Below are 20,433 nucleotides of genomic sequence, written 5' to 3'. Positions count from 1 at the left end.
AGATACAGGATCAGTCTCAGGCCAAGAACCCGGCAACTCTACTCTGCATAGCCAGAGACTGCTGATTCCTGCTGTACAGACAACCGGAGGGCTGAACATGGGCTGCAGAGGATGCCATGTAGCTTATCAGGTATGTTGGATAAGGCCCCCTCTATTTGGCCATGTCCCTCTAATCATACTCCTACATGCTATTTTACCTATTTATGATTATTCTTTCTTTTATTTCTTCTGCTTCCCGGGCAGAGGGTGTGATGTGCCTTGTAACAGAGGAAGGGGGAGGTACTAGGGGTTTCCATCTCAGCTGTGATGGGCAGAGGAAAGTATGCTGTTGGAGCGCAGAGGAGTGAGGTTCAGAGAAGGAGCATTAGATACATTAAGGTGATCCCTCCTTCTGGCCAGTCCTCCAGTCAGCAGAATTTAGGGTTAGAAGTCTATCTCCCCCTTGGTCTGGAAATGCTGTTATTCAATGCCAGGTTGGTCCAAAATAAGTCATTAATCATCCACAATTCGATCACGCATGAGGGACCAACCCAGCATGAATTACTGAGACCTGGGTGGATGACTGGGGTGTGTGTGTCTAGTACTCACCCAGCTTTGTCCCCCCACCCCAGGTACTCAGTGTAGCACCAGTCCAGGCCAATGAGGCAGGAGTGAGGAGTTGTCATCTATAAAGATCCCATCTCACATGCTAGATGGTCATTCTACTCTGTGATTGGGGGATTGTTCCTGGTGTTGGGCCTGAGAGACAGAACAGGGATGCTGCTAGTATACTGCCCACCCTGCTGCCCAGCAGCCTCCCTGACTGAACTGGTGGAGGTTGTCCTAGATATGGTGTTGGAGGCTCCCTCCACTGTGGTGTTAGGAGAATTCAGCATTCATGCTGAGGTCACCTAGGGTGTGCTAGCTTGGGACATCATGGTCTCCATGAGAACCATGGCACTGTCTCAATGCATCATGAGCCCAACACATGTGGCTGGACATACCCTCAACTTGTGTTTTTTTTTTGTCACAGAGTAGGCTGGTGGGAATCTGTTGATGGACGGGGATTTGTGGTAAGTATGTTTTGGACATAACTCTCTGGTGAGATTTGGAGTGGCAGCAGCAGAAGGAAGTGAGTGGAAGGGAGGCAGACAGGTGAGATAGGGAGAGGAAAGGTACAGAATTTAACACCAGCCCTCCACTCCCTTGCAGAAGCAGCTGCCTCCAAGAGGCTGTTGTTTTGGGGAGACATTCAACATCAGCCTAGGCCCCACTGAGGCTGTATTGCATCTGTCTGAGTGGCTGCAGCTGCCCAGGGCACTCCCCAAACCAGCAGACCTGGGGAGGGGGATGATATAAACCAAGACTGCTAGGGACAGTGGGTGATGCTGCTGGCAGGAGCAACCCCAGAGTGGGACTGCCATCCCTATGGTGGTAGGTATGGAAAATATGGTGGTGGGTGAAGTTATGGGGGGGAGGACTAGTTACATCAAAGCTCTTGCCTCCTCTGCTTTGCCTGCTGTGTTTCAGAATTTGGGAATACTGGTCAGCTGACCCCCTGGACTTGTGGTGTTGTTAAATTCCAGGTCTGCCTAAAATAAAACATCTGTATCATCCACAATTTTATTATAGATGAGGGAGTAGACTTGGTACTGTATGTTTAACTGAGACCAGGGCAGATGAGCTTTGTGGCCCAGTGCTAACCCAGTTGTGCCTGCCTGGATGCTCAGTGCAGCACCATTCCAGGTCAGAGAGGGGGAGCTGCAGTCATCCATAAAAATTCCATCTCCCTCATCACAAAACCAATCTGCACTATGTCTGGGTTTGAGGGATTGTTTGTAGTGTTGGGCCAGAGAGACAGAACGGGGATGTTGTGAGGGTACTGCCCACTCCGCTGCGCTTCAACCTCCCTAACTGAGCTGGTGGAGATAATCTCAGATGTGGTGTTGGAGAACTCTTTCATGGTGCTGTTGGGGGACTTGATTAATGTAAATGTACTGCCTTCAAGTTGATTCTGACTTATGGTGACCCTATAAATAGGGTTTTCATGAGGCTGAGAGGCAGTGACTGGCTCAAGGTCACCCAATGAGTTTCATGGCTGTGTGGGGATTCAAACCCTGGTCTCCCAGGTCGTAGTCCAACACCTTAACCACTACACCACACTGGCTCTCTGGGACTTAATTATCCACATTGAAACTGACTGAAACGGGCCAGCTCAGGACTTCATGGCCTCCATAACAACTATGGGGCTGTCTCAGTACATCAGTGGCTCAACACATGTGGTTGGGCATACCCTTGACCTATTCTTTGCCACAGAGCGGATTAGCAATACTCTGCTGAGTGGAGGCATCATTGTGAGTCCATTGTCATGGATGGACCATTCCCTTGTAAGGTTTGGGCTGAATGTAGCTACTCCACTCTGCAAGGGTGGGGGACTCACTGAGATGGTCCGCCCTCAGAGACTTATGGAATCTGATGGATTCCTGAAAGCTGTAGTGGATTTTCTGGCTCACATGGCTGGTGCTCCTGTCAGTGTTCTTCTCTCTCTGTGGAATGGTGAGATGCATAGAGCCATTGACATGGTCGCTCCTACGTGCTCCCATCACCCCTATGAAGCACATGAGTCACCTTGGTACTCCAGTGATCTGCGTGGAATGAAACAGGAGGTCAATGACTAGAAGGCAAATGGTGTAAATCTCAGTATGAACCTGACTGAAATGGGTAAAATTGCACCATTTTGCCTACCATGTGGTAGTGGGGGTGGTGAAGAAAGCTTACTCTCTGCCATTGTTGTGTCTTCAAGTAGCAGAGCTTTTCCGAGTGGTTAATGGGCTTTTGTCATCTGAGCAAGGGACTATTTCACTTGACACCCTTGGAGGTCTGCTATAACAACTTTGGGAGGCATGTTAGGGACAAGATTGCTCAGATTTGGACAGAGTTGGATGCCACACACAGAGCAAGTCCAACGGAGGCTACTCTATCCGTACTGGGTCAGTTTCAATTATTGCGGCCTGGGATGAAGAAGTGTAACCAACCGCCTTCCCCCTTGTCCCTAGCCCAACTTGGGTTCTTAGAGCTAGCCTTAAGGGGTTGATTGGGTGGGCCCAGGGAGTGATTAGTGGTTCACTCGAGGAGGGGGAGGTACCATCTGCCATGAAGGAGGCAGTGGTGCGCCCCCTTCTTAAGAAGACCTCCCTGGAACCAGAAGTGTTAAGTAACTATTGCTCAGTGGCAAATATCTTCTTTTTAGGCAAGGTGCTCGAGAAGGTGGCTGTGGTCCAGCTTCAATCATGCTTGGAGGAAATTTATTACTTGGATCTCTTCCATTCTGGCTTCAGGCTTGGCCATGGCACTGAAACTGCCTTGGTTGCCCTGCTTGATGACATCTGTTGGGAGAGTGATAAGGGGAATGTGACCCTGCTCATTCTCCTTGATATCGCACAGGCTTTTGATACTGTTGACCACAGTATCCTTTGGGAGCATCTCATTGAGGGTGGGGGTTGCAGGCACTGTGCTTTAGTGGTTCCATTCATACTTCCAGAGACAATTCCAAAAAGTAGTTATGGGAGGCTACTGTTTGGCACCATGGGAACTGTCTCATGATGTTTTGCAGAGTTCCATGTTGTCCCCCATGCTATTTAACATCTATATGTAGTGGCTGGGAACTGTCATCAGGAGATTTGGAGTGAGGTGTCATCAATATGCAGCTGACACCCAACTTGGTCTGTCTGAATCCAGAGAGGCACTTGAGGTGGTGGACTGGTGCTTGGGGTGACGATGGGCTAGATGTGGGCTAATAATTGACGCTGAATAATGAAAAGACAGAGGTGTTATGTGTCCAGAGTTTTCATGTCTGGGAGGTGGCCTGTTCTGGATGGGGTTGCTTTCCCAATGAAGGAACAGGTTTGCAGCTTGAGGGGATTCCTGGATCCATCATTGTCATTGGAGGGTCAGGTGGCCTTAGTGACTAGGACCGCCTTTTTCTAGCTCTGGCTGGTTCGCCACCTTCGGCCCTTTTTGGACAGATATGACTTCGTTACAGTTCTACATGCTCTGGTAACTTCCAGACTGGATTATTGGAATGTGCTATCTGCTTGGGGAAGATGAAAATTTAGACTGGTCCAAAATGCTGCAGCAATGACTGGTTGGGGTTTTCTTTAGAACTCATATAGCCTGTTTTAAAATAGCTGTATAAGTTGCCACTTCATTTTCGGGCCCAATTCAAGGTGCTCACTTTAGTGTTTAAAGCCCTAAATGACTTAGATCGCAAATATCGGAAAGACTGCCTCCTTCCCTATGAAATGGAAAGGGACTGCCTTCAAGTCGATCCTGACTTATGGCGACCCTATGAATAGGGTTTTCATGGTAAATGGTATTCAGAGGGGGTTTACCATTGCCTTTTTCTGAGGCTGAGAGGCAGTGACTGGCCCAAGATCACCCAGTGAGCTTCATGGCTGTGTGGGGATTTGAACCCTGGTCTCCCAGGTCATAGTCCAACATCTTAGCCACTACACCACACTGGGTTTCCCTCCTTCCCTATAGACCCTCTCAAGAGGACCCTTTTGGTGCTTCCACCACCTTCAAAAGCTCAGGGGTGGTGGTGACTCAGGAGAAGGCATTCTCTATGACAGCCCCTAAGTTGTGGAACTCCCTGCACACAGAGGTGTGTCTGGCAACTTCTCTGTACAGTTTTCAGTGAATGCTGAAGATGCACTTCTTTACACTGGCTGTTGACACCTGTGATGTATATTTTTAGGGCCCACCCTATTTTTCCGTTATGTGGTTTTACATGGTTTTTAACTGTTTTTAATTATGTATTTTAAAACTGTTGTGACTTGCCCTGGGACCTTTGGGTAAAGAGTAGGCAATAAACTTTACTACTACTACTACTATGGAGGAGGAGGAGGAGGGGGAGGAGGAGGAGGAGGAGGGTGGGGATCCATTCAGCTGGGTTACTCTTGGAGAATTGTGTGATCTGAGGTATTCTTGAATGCTCTTGTGTGTTTTCTGGTTGACATGGCTGGTGCTCCTGTTGAGGCTTTGGAACTATGAAAAGGGCAGAGCCATTAACACAATCACTCATAAGTGGCCTTGCCAATATGGTGAAGACTATGGGAAATGAAGCAGGAAGATTGATGGTGCACAAGTGGTGGAAATTCTAATGTGAATCCAGACACTGGTGAATAAATTATTGTGCTTACCATGTGGCAGTAGTGGTACTGGTAAAGAGGAGGTACTTCACCACTATCACATCCTCTAGTAGCTCGCCAGCAAAACTTTTCTGAGTGGTGAATGGACTTAAAACATCTAGTTGGAAGGAGGTAATGGTATCTACAAAGCCTGCTGTGACAAACTTGCTCAGATTTGCAAAGGATTGGATGCCACAGTTACAGCGAGTCCTGAGGAAGAGTCCAGAGCACTGTCTGGTCAAGTTATCTTGGGTCAGTTTCAATTGTTGTGGCCTAAGGACATGGACAAGCTGCATGAAGGAGTTCAGTCACTCATGTGTCTTCTTGCCCGTCATGGCTTATAGAACTAGCTGAAGGGGTGTGGCTAGGCAGGTCCAGGGAATGGTGAATGCCTTGTTGTGGGAGGGGCCACTGATCCTTGAGGAGGCAGTGGTGTATCCCCTTCTCAAGATCACCTCCCTGAGCTCAGAAGTGTTGAACAACTATTGCTCAGTCACCAATACCCCCTTTTTGGGAAAAGGGGAGAGGGTGGTGCTGATCCAATTACAGGCACGCTTGGAGGAAGTGGATAATCTGGACCTCTTTCAATCCAACTTCAGGCCTGGAAATGTCATTGAAACTGTCTTGGTCATGCTGGTTGATGATCTTTGTCAGGAGAGAGAAGTTCAACCTTGCTGGTTTCCTTTAACCTCCAAGCAGCTTTTGATACTGCTGATCACAATATCTCCCTGGAGTGGCTCCATGGGTTAGGCATTTGGGGCACTGTATTACAGTGGTTCCATTCCTATATCCAAAGCCAATTTCAGAAATTAGCAATGGGGGGGGCTAGTGCTTAGTGCCTTGGGAGCACATTCGTGGGCTTTCTCAGGGGTTAATCCTTTCCCTCATGTTCTTTAACATCTATAGGAAGGCACTGGCAGATGTCATCAGGGGATCTGAAGTGAGCAGCCATCAGTATGCTGATAACACCCAGCTTTATCTCTCCATTCCATCTGAATGAGGAGAGGCAGTACAGGTGCTTAACTGTTGCCTGGGGGTGGTAATGGGCTGGATGTGGACCAATAAACAAACTGAATTCAGACAAGACAAAAGTACTGTGTGTTGCAGGTTCTCAAGTCTGGGAGACAGTTCTGGATGGGGTTGTGCTCCCTAGAAAGAACAGATATACTACTTGGGGGGTACTCCTTGTTGCTTGAGGCCCAGGTGTATAGAAGTGACTATTTCCAGCTCTGGCTGGTTTGCTAGCTACAGCCCTTCCTAAAAAAGGATATCTTGGCCAGCGATCCATGCTCTAATAACTTCTAGATTGGACTATTACAATGAACTCTCTGTGGGGCTGCCCTTGAAGATGGTTCAGTGGGTACATCATATACTGATATTGAAAGTTCTGCACTGGTGGCCAGTTTGTTACTGAGTCCGATTTAAGATGTTAACATTGACATATAAAGCCCCAAACAACTTGGGCTCAGTAGGAGTGCCTCCTCTCACATCAACCTACCCAAGTGTTAAGATCAGCAGTGGAGAGCCTTTTGGAACAGCCACCACCCTCTGTGGTTTGAAGGGTGCTGCCACATGAGGGCCTTCTCTGTGGTAGCCCCCAGGTTGAAGAATGACTTCTCATTTGAGCTGCATCTTGGGCCATTACTGTATGTTTTTCAATGAATGGTCAAGATGCAGCTCTTTACCCAGGTTTTTGGTTGAGTGGATGTTTTCCCTTCTCCTGTGCTGCAGTTTTGTTTATTTTGTCATAATTTTTGTCAAAATTTTATTATTTTTATTATTATTATTATATTGGTTGTTTTATGGTTTTGTTGTAAGTTGCACTTATTTTAATTGTGACATTTTTATAACCTGTTCTGGGACCATTTGTTGAAGGGTGGGCTATGAGTACAAATCATAAATAAATAAAATATAAATATAATAAAAACAGCACCAAACACTGTCTAGTATTAAAACTACTAGAAACCTCTATAGAAACACATGCAGTTCAATACTGAACATGATTATTCATCCCGTTGACATCTCATTGTGTACAACAGACTTTACTGCTTAGTAAGTGCGCGAAAGACTATAGCCTTACTGACCAAACCTATGTATGTTTACTCAGAAATAAGCCACTGTCAGTTCATTGGGACTTACTTCTGAAGAAATATGCACGGGGTCAAGCTGTTAACACTTAAATGTTCTTTCACTGACCTGACTTTACTTCTTGACATACCACCTCTACTCAACATTTATTGAGCACCTTGATGTACTAGGCAATCCCCAGCAGCTAGGGATTGTACTAAACACACAAGTAATATGATCTTTGCATAGAAGATTTAACAGCAGTGGTGGGAAACTTATGATCATCCAGATGTAGTTGAACTCCAACTCCCAGTGACCCAGCCAGCATGACCAATGGTCAGGGATGATGGGAGATATAGCCCAACAACATTAGGAGGGCCATATTCCCTATTCCTGGCTTACAGATTTGTCCTGGGGTTCATGATGACACCACAGGGATGGGATGAGACCATTGGGCAGAGTTGGGTGAGGGTCATGAAAAGCAGCAAACTATTATATTTCTTCTTCTTCACAACTTCTAGGGAAAGGTGCTTGTAGGATTTTCTGCCTCAGGTGTCAGAATAACTTGGACAACCTTCAGTACTATACACCTTCACTTTGTGTGTGTGGGAGGTGGGATTTGCTCTTCCATCTCAGACAGCGATGAGCCTTGGGTGAGAGGTTAGGGACTGGCAGTGAATAGTGAAAAAATAACCTAAAATTAACCTAAAACCACCCCCTGCACTTGAAGGGCAAATAATAATTTATCCTTTACTTTCTGGAAAATCATTATTTTTAAAAAGAACTGTTTGTTTTCACTGTAAACAAAGACTTCATGTGATTTACATAATATGCATTTACCTCATTTCATTTCATATGTATTTGAAAACAGTTCAGTTCATTTATATGTCTTAAAATGGCCACAAGCCTTCTTCTAGTGTTGCCTGTAGGAGCTATAGCTAACTCTCACCCACCACTGATGTCTGTGGATATTGCAACATTGTTGACAATGCAACAGTTTTAAAGTCTGACAGGAACAGAACAGCTTTCACCCAATTTTCAAAACTTGATTTTCAACTTTTTTTGTTTTTGTTTTAAATAGTTGCTTTGTAACAATGTGTGGGTGGACTTGCTTGCAGCTAAGTATATGCCCTGTTTGGCATAAAACTGCAGGTTGTGCGTATTAGAGAGTATGCTTAAAGCCAAATTCTGATGAAGGGTACTACAAATATGCAGAACACTCTGGGCAATAGCTGTATCATCTGTCAATTCTAATAAAGCTCACTCGAAGTGTGTAACAGAAACTTATATCAAGAATTACCATTGCCCTTCAGTTATCCTTTTTGAAATTGGATCCTTCAGGACCTTCTTATGCTCTGATCCATGTTCCCGGGTCCCTCCTTGTGGAGAAAAGAAATTGCTGAGCATATATACATAACCAGTTTACCAGAATGCAATCCTGTACCCACTTAGTGGGAAATAAGCCCCATTAAACTCAATGGAGCTTACTTCTAACTAGATATGAGCAAGATTGCACTGTTAACCTTGAATTGCCTTCTCTGTTTTTAGTTTTCAGCCCTGTCATATGTCTCTGCTATTCAGCAGGAAGCATATGGATTCTGGATGGGTTTGTATACATCTCTTGATAAAAGCATCAAGAAGTCATTAAAATGCCAGACACAAATCTAAACTTCTTGCAGCATTTTGTCTTTCCTGCAACAGTCAGAATCAGCTTGTGACTGTTTGTTTTTGACCTTGGGGGCTTTTGTGTCACCATAGATTACATAGAAGATTGGCCAAGGCAGACAGGATTAATGATACTACCTAAAGAAGCAGACTAGTTATATACATACATAATTTTGATCTCTTCACTTGCTCTTACAAGCACCCTTCTACTTCAAAACACAGGAGACCCAAGGATTTACAAAAGAATTTTAGAGAAATGTAAGTTACTGCAGCAGAGGGACTCTTAAGTCCAGTTTCACATGTGATGCTAAAAAGCACTTTGAATCTCCCTCCCACTAGGTCCACCTTGTGTGAATTATGTTTATGCAGGACAGAGACGAGAAATCAAAAGTATGCTCTAGCCAATGAAAGTTTACAGACACATTAGACCAATTTTAGAACAAGTAAATATATATATTGCAATCCTATATATGTCTTCTCAGAAGTAAGTCTCCTTGAATTTAATGGGTCTTTCTCCCAGGTAAATCGGTTGTAGTGTTAATGTCCTTAATGAAGATCACTACAGGCATGTACTGGACATTTGGGCAACAGACATATCAAACATATATATCTTTTAAGGTGACTTCCAATGAAAGGAAGACACATCATTCAGTGGTAGAGCATCTGCTTTGCACGCAGAAAGTCCCATGTTCAATCCCTGGCATCTCCAGGTGGGATTGGAAATGTCCCATCTGAAACACTGGAGAGCTGCTGCCAGTAAGCGCAGACAATGCTGAGCTAAATGAAGCAATGGTCTGACTTTGTATAAGGCATCTTGCTATGTTCCCAAGAGCTCTGGGGAATAGAACTTTTGTCCGCGATTTCCTCCAGTCATCATTATCATCTCCTTCTGTGTTCCTCCTCCATAAAGAAGTGTTTGTTTAGGACAAAATCATGGATCATCATGTCAGTGGCTTTAAGGTGAAGGTATGAATCAGGGTATTGCTACACTGACCTTTCACATTCAGTTATTTGTAGTTCCAAACAGCTGCTTCAAATGTTTTACCTCCCACATAAAGGCTGTAAAAATGCTTCTATGGGATGTGGCCATAATATCTGTTGGAATGTATGAGGTTCAACTCCAACTTGGTGGGTTGAGGCTGCATGGGGTTAATTAGGGTAGCTAGAGAGCTAGACCTCTTGCTGGTTGAGGCTATCCCTATCCCTTTGATCCTCTGCCGTCTCTCCCCTTCCTGCTAGGCTGATAAGCAAAGGAATGTTGATCCCAGTTCCTTCTCGCCTTTCTCAGTGTTCTCTTTCTCTCGAGAGGGGAGCAGACATCTTCTCTTTGTCTCTCCTCTCAACCAGGATGAGGGCGAGTACTGGGACCAGTGCTCGTTTCTCCAGCATAGCTAGTTAAGCTAGATATAAAACTCTTTCCTATCAAGCATGTACTTCCAGAATAAAATAGTTGTTTCTTATTTTAAAGCTTAAAGTGTCTGTCTGACTAATTTGCAGGGAAGGTAGAATCTTAGCAAAGATTCAAACACACACACACTAAGCTCGCTCAATACTCTCTGTTCTGCAGCGCTATGCAACTCTGCTACGCATCTCAATAGAGAAATTCGAACAGGTTATGGACCCAGCCATGCAAATGGAGATTTGAGCAATTAAAGGAGCTATTGTGTTTGAATCAAGGAAGCTATTAGAGACCTTCAGAGTTTTAGTCAATGAAGAGTTGAGGCTTTTACTTCAGGATGGCCAGCATGACGGAGCTCTCCAGAGACTGGAACCCGGAGGATAGAAACTGTGGGAATTTCGCATGCTAAAACATCTAAAGCAACAGAAGCTGTTAGACGTTACTGCAGGATCAGAACCAAGAGAGGTGCTTCTCAGGAGGAACAAAGAATTCGGACTGAGGATGAAACGGTACAAGACCTCATCACTAAATGTGTGAGTAATGCGCAGATTCCTTTGATTATGAATAGTAAAAATGCCAGAGAGATGTGGAAAACTCTTGAATCCCATCATAATCCAAAAAGCCAGGGACATCTGATTGCAATGTTAAGAAGTCTTATTAATCTGCAAATGAGGGATAGTTCTTTTGAGGAACATCTTACTAAATTTATGGTGTTAATCCAAGGGATAGAAGAGGCGGGAATGCAGCTGGACCAAAATGTACAGGTTGCAGTATTTCTGGACTCTCTTCCAAAATATATGGAGACTTTCGTACTTATAATGCAACAACAAAACAAAACTCTAAACGAGATTATTTCTGAAGTTAGAGTGCAGTTCTTTCAGAAGAACAAGGAAAAAACTGATGCAAGAGAAGACGGAGTCTCCTCTTTCTTAAGTAAACAAACCGGCCAAGCTTCTAGCGGACAGCCAGTCAGATGCAGATTTCAGGAACAAAGGGAATCCAAAGGTGTGAAAGCCAAGCGTTGCTATCTATGCAATTCATTTTTTTTCAATTAATTTTTATTCAAATTTTCAAAACCAAAACAATACAAAAAGAAAAAACACAAATTAATAACTAATACAATAAAAAAAGAAAAAAAACCCTATTGACTTCCGATTTGTCGTAGTTCAGCTATAAGTCTATAATATATAACAAGCCTGTCTCTTAATAGATTATAAAATCACTTTCCTCCAGCGGTTATCTTAGTTGGTATCAAATCTCATTAACATCATATCATTTTATTCTTCCACAAAAAGTCAAAGAGAAGCTTCCAATCCTTGAGATATATGTCCATCAATTTTTTTCTAGATAGACATGTCAATTAATCCAACTCATCAAGTCTACTAAGTCCAGTAATTTCAAATCGCTCTTCTTCCATTATCCGTGTTGGTTCCATCTTCCATCTTCCATCTTTACGCACCCAATAATCTTGCTGTCATAGTCATATAATAAGAGTCTAATAGGAATTTCCTTTATCACAGATATTTCCTTGCCATCAATTCCGAACGTATCACTGAAGTATTGTTGCAAAGCCGCATCTCTGTTCCTCTTTTTTACAGAATACACTAGCACATCTCTTGAAGGTTTTTCCATTGACACAAAACAGGGATTAATTCTGTAAACTTTCTCCATTTCAAGTTCCATCAAATCCTTCCAGTCCAAGAATTTTTTCGAACCGATAATATCTTTATCTCCAATCTCTTCATCAATTCCTTCAGGGACAGCGCTGAGTTCCAAACCGTAATATTTGTCTCCAGGATCCATCACAACCAGGAAATCCAAATCTTTTTCCAAGTCCATATTTAATCCAATCTCCATAGTTTGAACCTTGCCTTTAATTTTTCTTTCATCCTTTTTTGGTTTTCCAGATCTATCTTTATTCTCCTTTCTCATAGAATCCTGAATTTCTTTCAGCTCCTGTCTCATTTCGCAAAAATCAATTTTCAACGCTTGTCTGTTATTTCTCAGTTCTTGTTTTGTTAGCTTAATCCCATTCATTATTTTCTGAAACATATCTAAAGTCCCTTCTTGTACATCCATGGTCTCAACCATCTTCTTAATTGTCATTCTTAAAACCAAAGGAACAAAACTCCTTCAATTTTCAATGTCCCAAGCAAAGAACAGTTTATTTCTTTATCCAGTTACAAAGGAGTTAATCTTTCAAACCAACTGACATCACACTCTAGACAGCACGGACTTCCTTATCTCTTATATGTCCAGAAGTGCAAAAACAGCTTTAGTTCACAGCATCCAAATAACTAGTAGCAGAAAGAATGAGCAGATTCGTCAAAAAAAAAGAAAGAAAGAAAAAAGTAGACCGGAAAAAATAGTCCCAGACATATATTACTCAAAAGTCTTATAAATAAAAAAAATTTAATTCTCTTCCAATCAGAAACCCCTCATCCGTTTGTAATCTTTATAATGCTGATTTCCATGCCAGCTTTTTGCAATAAAAAAAAAAGATAGGCTATTTTTATTTTCTTCCCCTTAGTTCCGTGAATAAAAGAGAAGGTTATGACTCACCCAGGGTCTCTTAATTGCTGGTTCTTTGACAAATCTCTTTAGCTGTATAGATAACAAAATAATGAGCGTAGACAGGAGAATGCTTACCTGTTAATCCGTTTTTCTTTAAAGAAAAAAAACGGCTCACTTAATCAGCTGAGCTAGCTAGAAATCCTAGCTCCGTCCGAGCTGCTGGAAGACCTTCTTTCACAGACAATTCTAATGAATTCCAGTCTCCAACAAACACAACAAAGCTGTGTGGGAAATCTCTACGTTTCTTCTTTATCCGGAAGAAATTATCCCCAGTCAAAAAGCCCTTCTGACTGGTTTTAAAACTGAAAAAGTTTCATCCAAGACGGGAGCCCATCTCAGAGGCAGCACAGGCGGAGCGATCCTCCTGGGAAGTCCGCTATCTATGCAATTCAGAAAAACAACTTAAAGACCAATATGACAAGAAAGGGAAGCCTGAAAGAAATAAAGAATTTAAAGGGACAGAAAAGAAAAGTGCAAAGGGCTTTCAAGTAACCCATGTTGAAAAATATTACAATAAAAATAAATTTTATGTAGATTCGGGGGCAAGCGCTCATCTAATAAATGAAAAAAAAACTGTTTGAAGATTTAACCCCATATGAAGGCACAGTTAAATTGGCTGACTCGAGAGTCCTGCCCATAAAGGCGCGGAGAGATGCTAAGCTGTTTTGCCAGACTCCAAGCAGCACTGAGGAAATTTATCTCAGGAATACACTCTGGACCCCAGGAATCTCAAACAATTTAATTTCTGTTAATGAAGCTACAAACAATGGGTGCTCTGTGTTATTTGAACAAGATTCCTGCACAATTTCTAGAGATGGTGAAATTTTATGCACAGCTACCAAAAAAAAGGCATGTATGAAGTGGATCAGGAAAGTCCACAAGCTAATGTTGTGAAAGAATGCTGTAACAAGTCTTGTTTACATTTATGGCATCGGAGATTAGGGCATAGAGACATTGCAAAGATAAATACCCTTCAAAATAATAATTTAGTAAGAGGCATGAAAGTTGAACCCTGCCAAGAAAAAGGGAGATGTACTTGCTGTGTTAAAGCAAAAGGGACCCGACCCAGTTTTCCTGAGCAGAGTGAAAGGAAGACTAAGCGCCCCCTAGAGTTGATTCACAGCGACATTTGTGAAATGCCAATCACTTCAACTGGTGGAAACAAATATATTGTCAGCTTTATTGATGATTCACTGTGATATATATGTTGAAGGAGAAGGGGCAAATGCTTCAGAAACTCAAAGAATATCTGGCAATGGTGACCACTAAATTTCAGAGAAAACCACAGATTCTACATTCTGACAACGGGGGAGAGTACATGTCACATGCTACCCAGCAGTTTCTGCTTGAAAATGGGATTGAGCATCAAACCACTGTACCCCACAACCCAGAACAGAACGGAGTCTCAGAGAGAAAATTCAGAACCCTTATTGAGATGGTGAGATTCATGTTAGAAGATGCCAATCTCCCACAAAAGCAATGGGGAGAGGCAGTGTATACTGCCACCTATCTACAAAATCGTTTGCCAACAAAGGTGAATGGCAACAAGACTCCATACGAATTATGGTATGGGTGCATACCCAGTTTGGCTCATATAAAGGTGTTTGGATCAAAAGTGTATGGTCACATTCCACACCAGGAGAACCAAATTGGACAACACTACAAAGGAAGGAATCTTTGTTGGATATTCTTCAAAACAAAAGGGATACAGAATCCTAAATCCCAAAACAGAAAAGATTGCAATCCAAAGAGCTGTCTACTTTGATGAAGGTCATGGTGCATTCCAACCAGAAGGGGCACCATTCCAAGACCACAACAGTGAAGAAGATGAAGTAGAAATACCATTCAGTACTACAGATTACAGCAACATGCCAGCACTGGAGGACAGTGAGGAAACAGAGCAAGAAGGGGAACCTGCACAGCCAGAAGGGGCAGCAGAGAGTCCTGTACCAAGACGCTCTAACCCCACCAACGGAGGTGTATCTCCACTGAGACTGTCCTACCTGGCAAGAGCTGATGAACTTCCAGAGCCTAAGACCTGGAAAGATATTGAAGCCTTGCCCAAAGCTGAAGCTGAGAGGTGGAGGCAGCCAGCCAAGCAAGAGCTGGAAGCTCTACACAAGAACAAAACTTGGACACTTACCAAGCTTCCTCAAGGAAGGAAAGCTGTAGGTTGCAAGTGGGTATTCAAGAAAAAGGCAGATGCTGAAGGGAACATTGAGAGACACAAGGCAAGACTAGTGGCCAAAGGATACTTTCAAAAGTATGGACAAGACTACTATGAAACTTTTGCTCCTGTAGTCAAACATACAACAATCAGAACTCTCCCAAGTGTTGCTGCTAACAAGAAAATGCAGGTGGAACACATGGATATAAAAACAGCGTTCTAGAATGGGGAAATAGAAGAGGAAATCTACATGCAACAACAACCAGGTTTTGAAATACAAGGAAAGGAAACCCTAGTATGCAAACTGCAAAAGAGCATCTATGGACTGAAACAAGCTGCAAGAGCATGGAATGACAAACTGAACCAAATGCTCTTGAGACAAGGCTATAAAAGAGGTGAAGCAGACCAATGCCTATATAGCAGATTCAAGAACAACAAATGGACTTTTATTTTGATTTATGTAGATGATTTGCTACAGGCTTATGAGAATCCACAAGACAAGCAAGAGTTAGTAAATAATCTAAGCAAGGAAGTTGAAGTGAAATGTCTAGGCAACATCATGTACTACCTTGGAATACAAATTGAAAGAGAGGACGATGGATCCTTTCTTCTAAACCAAAAACAAAAGATTCAAGACCTACTTGAGAGTCTAGGAGTGAAGGATGACATCCAGCACCTACACCAATGGAAGTAGGATACTTGAAACCAGACCAGAACAATCAACCCTGGGAAGACAATGAAAGGTACAGACAAACTATAGGGAAACTCCTATACATCAGAACAATAACCAGACCAGATGTGGCGGCACTAGTGGGATACCTTTGCAGAAAAACCAGCTTGCCAAACAAGAAAGACTGGGAAGCAGTCAAGAGAGTGGCAAGATATCTGAAAGGCACTGCAAACTTAAAACTAAAGCTATCAGCTACTCGAGATCCTAAACTTCTAAGATATGCTGATGCTGACTGGGATGGAGACACCAAAGATCGTAAGTCAACCAGTGGAAACTTGTTCTACTATGGGCAGTCACTTATCTGTTGGACAAGTCGAAAGCAAGAGACTGTAGCACACTCATCTACTGCTGAATACGTATCAGCTGATGAGGCACAGAAGGAAATGCTGTGGCTACGCAAGCTTCTACGAGACTTGGGCGTATCTGAACCAGAGCCTATCAGAATACTTGAGGACAATCAAGCCTGCATAAGACTCGCAGAATCGGAAGGGCAAAGTTCTTGCATGAAGCACATTGATGTGAAGTTCCACTACCTCAAGGATATAAGGGAGAAAAGACTTCTAGAGATGACCTACTGTCCAACAGAAGAGATGACAGCTGATGCTTTGACCAAACCACTGGGCAAAGTCCGACACCAGAAGCTACGAGACAAGATGCACCTTGTAGAATGAACCAAGTTCTCGTTGAGAAGGGGTGTTGGAATGTATGAGGTTCAACTCCAACTTGGTGGGTTGAGGCTGCATGGGGTTAATAAGGGTAGCTAGAGAGCTAGACCTCTTGCTGGTTGAGGCTATCCCTATCCCTTTGATCCTCTGCTGTCTCTCCCCTTCCTGGTAGGCTGATAAGCAACAGGATGTTTGATCCCAGTTCCTTCCCGCCTCTCTCTGTGTTCTCTTTCTCTCGAGAGGGGAGCAGACATCTTCTCTTTGTCTCTCCTCTCAACCAGGATGAGGGCCAGCACTGGGACCAGTGCAGGCTGCTCCAGCAAAGCCAGTTAGTTAGATATAGAACTCTTTCCTATCAAACATGTACTTCTAGAATAAAATAGTTGTTTCTTATTTTAAAGCTTAAAGTGTCTGTCTGACTAATTTGCAGGGAAGGTAGAATCTTAGCAAAGATTCAAACACACACACACTAAGCTTGCTCAATACTCTCTGTTCCGCAGCGCTACGCAACTCTGCTACGCATCTCAATAGAGAAATTCCGACAATATCTGTGTGCCATTTATCATGTCGTTTACCACAATTGCGTGGAGAATACCCATGCGAGCATCACATGTTGCTGTTGGTAGCTGTGCAGGCATAAAGCAATTCCACATAACTGGGCTGTAAATAGTGTGGAACAACTGTGGTTGCTTGTATTCAGAGCTGTGGTGTGGAATTATGTTTCTCTGGCCTCAACACAGGCAGTACAATGACCCCAAGAGAACTTCTGTATTTTTAAGAACAGCATAGGAGAAGTCTTACCTGGTAGATCTTTTCTCATCAGTGTTGCAGTGATATGAGAAACTGCATCTGGTGAAATTTTTACTTCTATGTGAATCTAAAGTCCCAGGAACTCTCTCTGAGTCTGAGCCTCACAGTCTTAATTACTTACTTTAGCTGGGTAATGTAGGGTGGTAGTCAGTGCTTGTTCTACTCATAGTAGACCCATTGAAATTAATACACATAAATAACTTAGGTTCATTAGTTTAAATGGGCCTACTCTGAGTAGAACACAGCTGAATATACCACATTGAGTGATCCTGTTTTGTTTTTCTGTGGCTATACATATATGCACCTACATTTAGACCTCAGGACTATGGCAATCAGAAGCAAAGCAGGAAGGCACATTACAATGAAACATAGAAAGCTGCCTTATATGGAGTCAGACCATTAGTCCTTCCAGTTCACTATTGTCTATGCTGATTGGCAATGGCTCTCCAGTGTTTTACACGGGAGCCTCTCTGAGCCCTATCTGAGGATGACAGGTACTGAACCTGGGACCTCTTACATGCAGGACCCTGGGAGGCCCTGTTGGTCATGCTGCTACTCGGTGTTGCCTGGTTGACCAGTCACAGGGCATTTTCAGTTGTGATTATCCATCTGTGGAATGCCCTCCCTGGTGAGATTCATTTGTCCCCCTCTTTATTGACTTTCAGAAGGGATCTGAAAACATTCCTGTTTACCTAGGCATTTGGTGGCTGAAAGTGTCTGTTCCTGGCAACCGTGAAAAACTTGACTCTATTGCTGTGAGAGTATGCTATTGCTTTATATATTTTAGTATGTTCTTAAAATAATACAATTAAAAATAAAATAACATATTAACACTGATGTGTTTGCTGCCCTTGGCTCCTTTGGAAGGATATTAACTAACAAAGTGTGTGTTCTACCACTGAGATACAATCCTTCCCCACAAGGGTGCAATCTTATTCACATCTATTCCATAGTAAGCCCCATTAAGTTCAATGGGACTTAGTTCCAGAAAAGTGTGTATATGCCTACATCTCCTATGTGTTTCCTCCCACAGAACTTCAAATGTTTAGATGAATTATCAGAAAGAGGTACATTGTTTAGATGTCAAGCAATGCAACAACAAAGATTGTGCTGTTTGCTCTGGTGAGTCATTGCTAGATCCTAGTTATATCTTAACAGTGCATGCATTAATATAATAGCCATGTAAACAAAATATGGAGAGGCTGTGACTTTGTTATGCTTGACAGGTTCAGCTTGATAGGCAGGTAAATCCAAGCCTCACCGATAGCTGTCAGGAAACAGGTGTGAAATAATGAGATGCTTTCATCATCAGTATTCAAAAGATGAGTTGTCATTTAGCAATGAATCAAAGGAGCTGCAATTGAAAACTGTGGGTAGTATAATCTGAATTGGTATATACTGCCATACTCATGCATATATATCCCACTGTTCTCTGTGAAGTAAACCAGCAAGTAATTTGTTTAAAATGGCTTGTGGCCATAAAGCTCTTAAAGAGGAGCATAATTATTTTTGCATGTTAGTGAGATTTTTGATGCAATCAATAAATAAGTCAAGCCATATGTATAAGGAATCCAGATCAAGTGATACAATTCACATTTATTTAAATGTTTATAGATAGCAAAGAAATTTACTTCTACATTCATGCATTTAGGATTGGGGTTCAAAGCTATGTTAGCACAATGATGAAAAAGCAAGTTCCACAGAAATCAACAGGTCTTGATTCTTGTGACTAAATCCCCCCCCCCCATCACTGAGGTGGGGAAAGGATGGGGAGGAGAGAGTTGTTTCACAGGTGCTTTTCTCATTGCAGTGGCAAGCTATGTTCCCTCTAGTGGATACTTCATGGAGATATATATACTGCAAGGAGGGTCATTGTGCAATGCCACTGAAGATAAAATGGAGAAGCCCATCTATACAAGCAGCAAATATGGATATACCACAGGAGCCACTGAAGTTTAGTGCAGTAAGCCTATGGCTCCAACCATCTATGCAACTTATTTCTGAGTAAACCTGCATCAAATCTCATAGTAAGCCTGGGTACTGGAACCAGTAGTACAGTACACACCAAGACCTAATTCCTTTATACATTCCACAAATGAGACCTGGTATTCAAAATACATTGTGGGCTTGGTTCAAATTAAGCCCTTCATCATGTCTACTTTTCCTATTCCTTTATCTCTCACAGGTATTAAAGTCTAATATTAAAGCTAGGTTATATTGATTCACCTCCTAAGAACTGTCACAATAATAGTCTTTAGTGCTGCCATTAATTAATTAATACACGCAACTGTCCAAAACACACTCCTGAGTTGGGAAAATCAGGAATTTAGTACTATCAAGGCTGCCAGATCAAACCTTCAGAATTAAAATGCTATATTTTCTTTAACTCTGGTACTGACTAGAAATACAGTGCTAGAAGTAGAATAAATATAAACAATGGATACAGCTGGTCTTAAAAACAGAATATGGAGAAACCGATTGGTTCTGAATTGGAAAGGGTGTGAGACGGGTGTATTTCATCACCCTATCTGTTTAATCGGTACGCAGAACATATACAGAAAGTGGGATTGGACCAAGATGAAGGAGGTGTGAAAACTGGAGGGAGAAATATCAATAATTTAAGATATGCCGACGATACCATACTACTAGCAGAATCCAGTAAAGATTTGAAATGAATGCTGATGAAAGTTAAAGAAGAAAGCACAAAAACAGGACTACAGCTGAACGTCAAGAAGACTAAAGTAATGACAGAGGATTTATGTAGCTTTAAAGTTGACAATGAGGACACTGAACTTGTCAAGGATTATCAATACCTCGGCACAGTCATTAACCAAAATGGAGACAATAGTCAAGAAATCGGAAGAAGGCTAGGACTGGGGAGGGCAGCTATGAGAGAACTAGAAAAGGTCCTCAAATGCAAAGATGTATCACTGAACACTAAAGTCAGGATCATTCAGACCATGGTATTCCCGATCTCTATGTATGGATGTAGAAAGTTGGACAGTGAAAAAAGTGGATAAGAGAAAAATCCACTCATTTGAAATGTGGTGGTGGAGGAGAGCTTTTTGGATACCATGGACTGCGAAAAAGACAAATAATTGGGTGGATACACAAATGTAGATTAGTTTGTAGCAGCTAAGAGGACTTCTTAGGACAGAGCATGAGCCAACTTAAGTCCTTTTGGTGCA

The 20,433-nt window shown here is 42.6% G+C and overlaps 1 protein-coding gene and 1 long non-coding RNA gene across 4 annotated transcripts in view; one reads left to right on the top strand and one right to left on the bottom strand.

Moving 5' to 3' along the window:
- CDKN2C (cyclin dependent kinase inhibitor 2C) overlaps positions 1-20,433 on the bottom strand; it is a 37,799-nt gene that overhangs the window by 15,371 nt on the left and 1,995 nt on the right. For 2 of the 3 annotated variants that reach the window (XM_061632945.1, XM_061632946.1), the window contains exon 2: positions 11,466-13,253. The exons of the other annotated variant lie outside the window; for it this stretch is intronic. In XM_061632945.1, coding sequence (XP_061488929.1) covers positions 11,716-12,405 — 690 coding nt within the window. In that variant the 5' untranslated portion in view covers positions 12,406-13,253 and the 3' untranslated portion in view covers positions 11,466-11,715. Of the gene's footprint in view, positions 1-11,465; positions 13,254-20,433 lie in introns of those variants that run through there. 3 annotated transcript variants of the gene reach the window in all.
- LOC133387680 (uncharacterized) lies at positions 12-19,451 on the top strand. The gene is made up of 4 exons (XR_009763536.1): positions 12-130; positions 1,013-1,052; positions 18,279-18,367; positions 19,056-19,451. It is a non-coding gene; the product is annotated as an uncharacterized LOC133387680 (long non-coding RNA).

Source organism: Rhineura floridana, chromosome 6 (assembly GCF_030035675.1).
Source record: "Rhineura floridana isolate rRhiFlo1 chromosome 6, rRhiFlo1.hap2, whole genome shotgun sequence".
Classification (NCBI taxonomy): domain Eukaryota; kingdom Metazoa; phylum Chordata; class Lepidosauria; order Squamata; family Rhineuridae; genus Rhineura; species Rhineura floridana.
The sequence above is the reverse complement of the archived record's forward strand: the minus strand, read 5'-3'. Positions and strand labels throughout refer to the sequence as shown.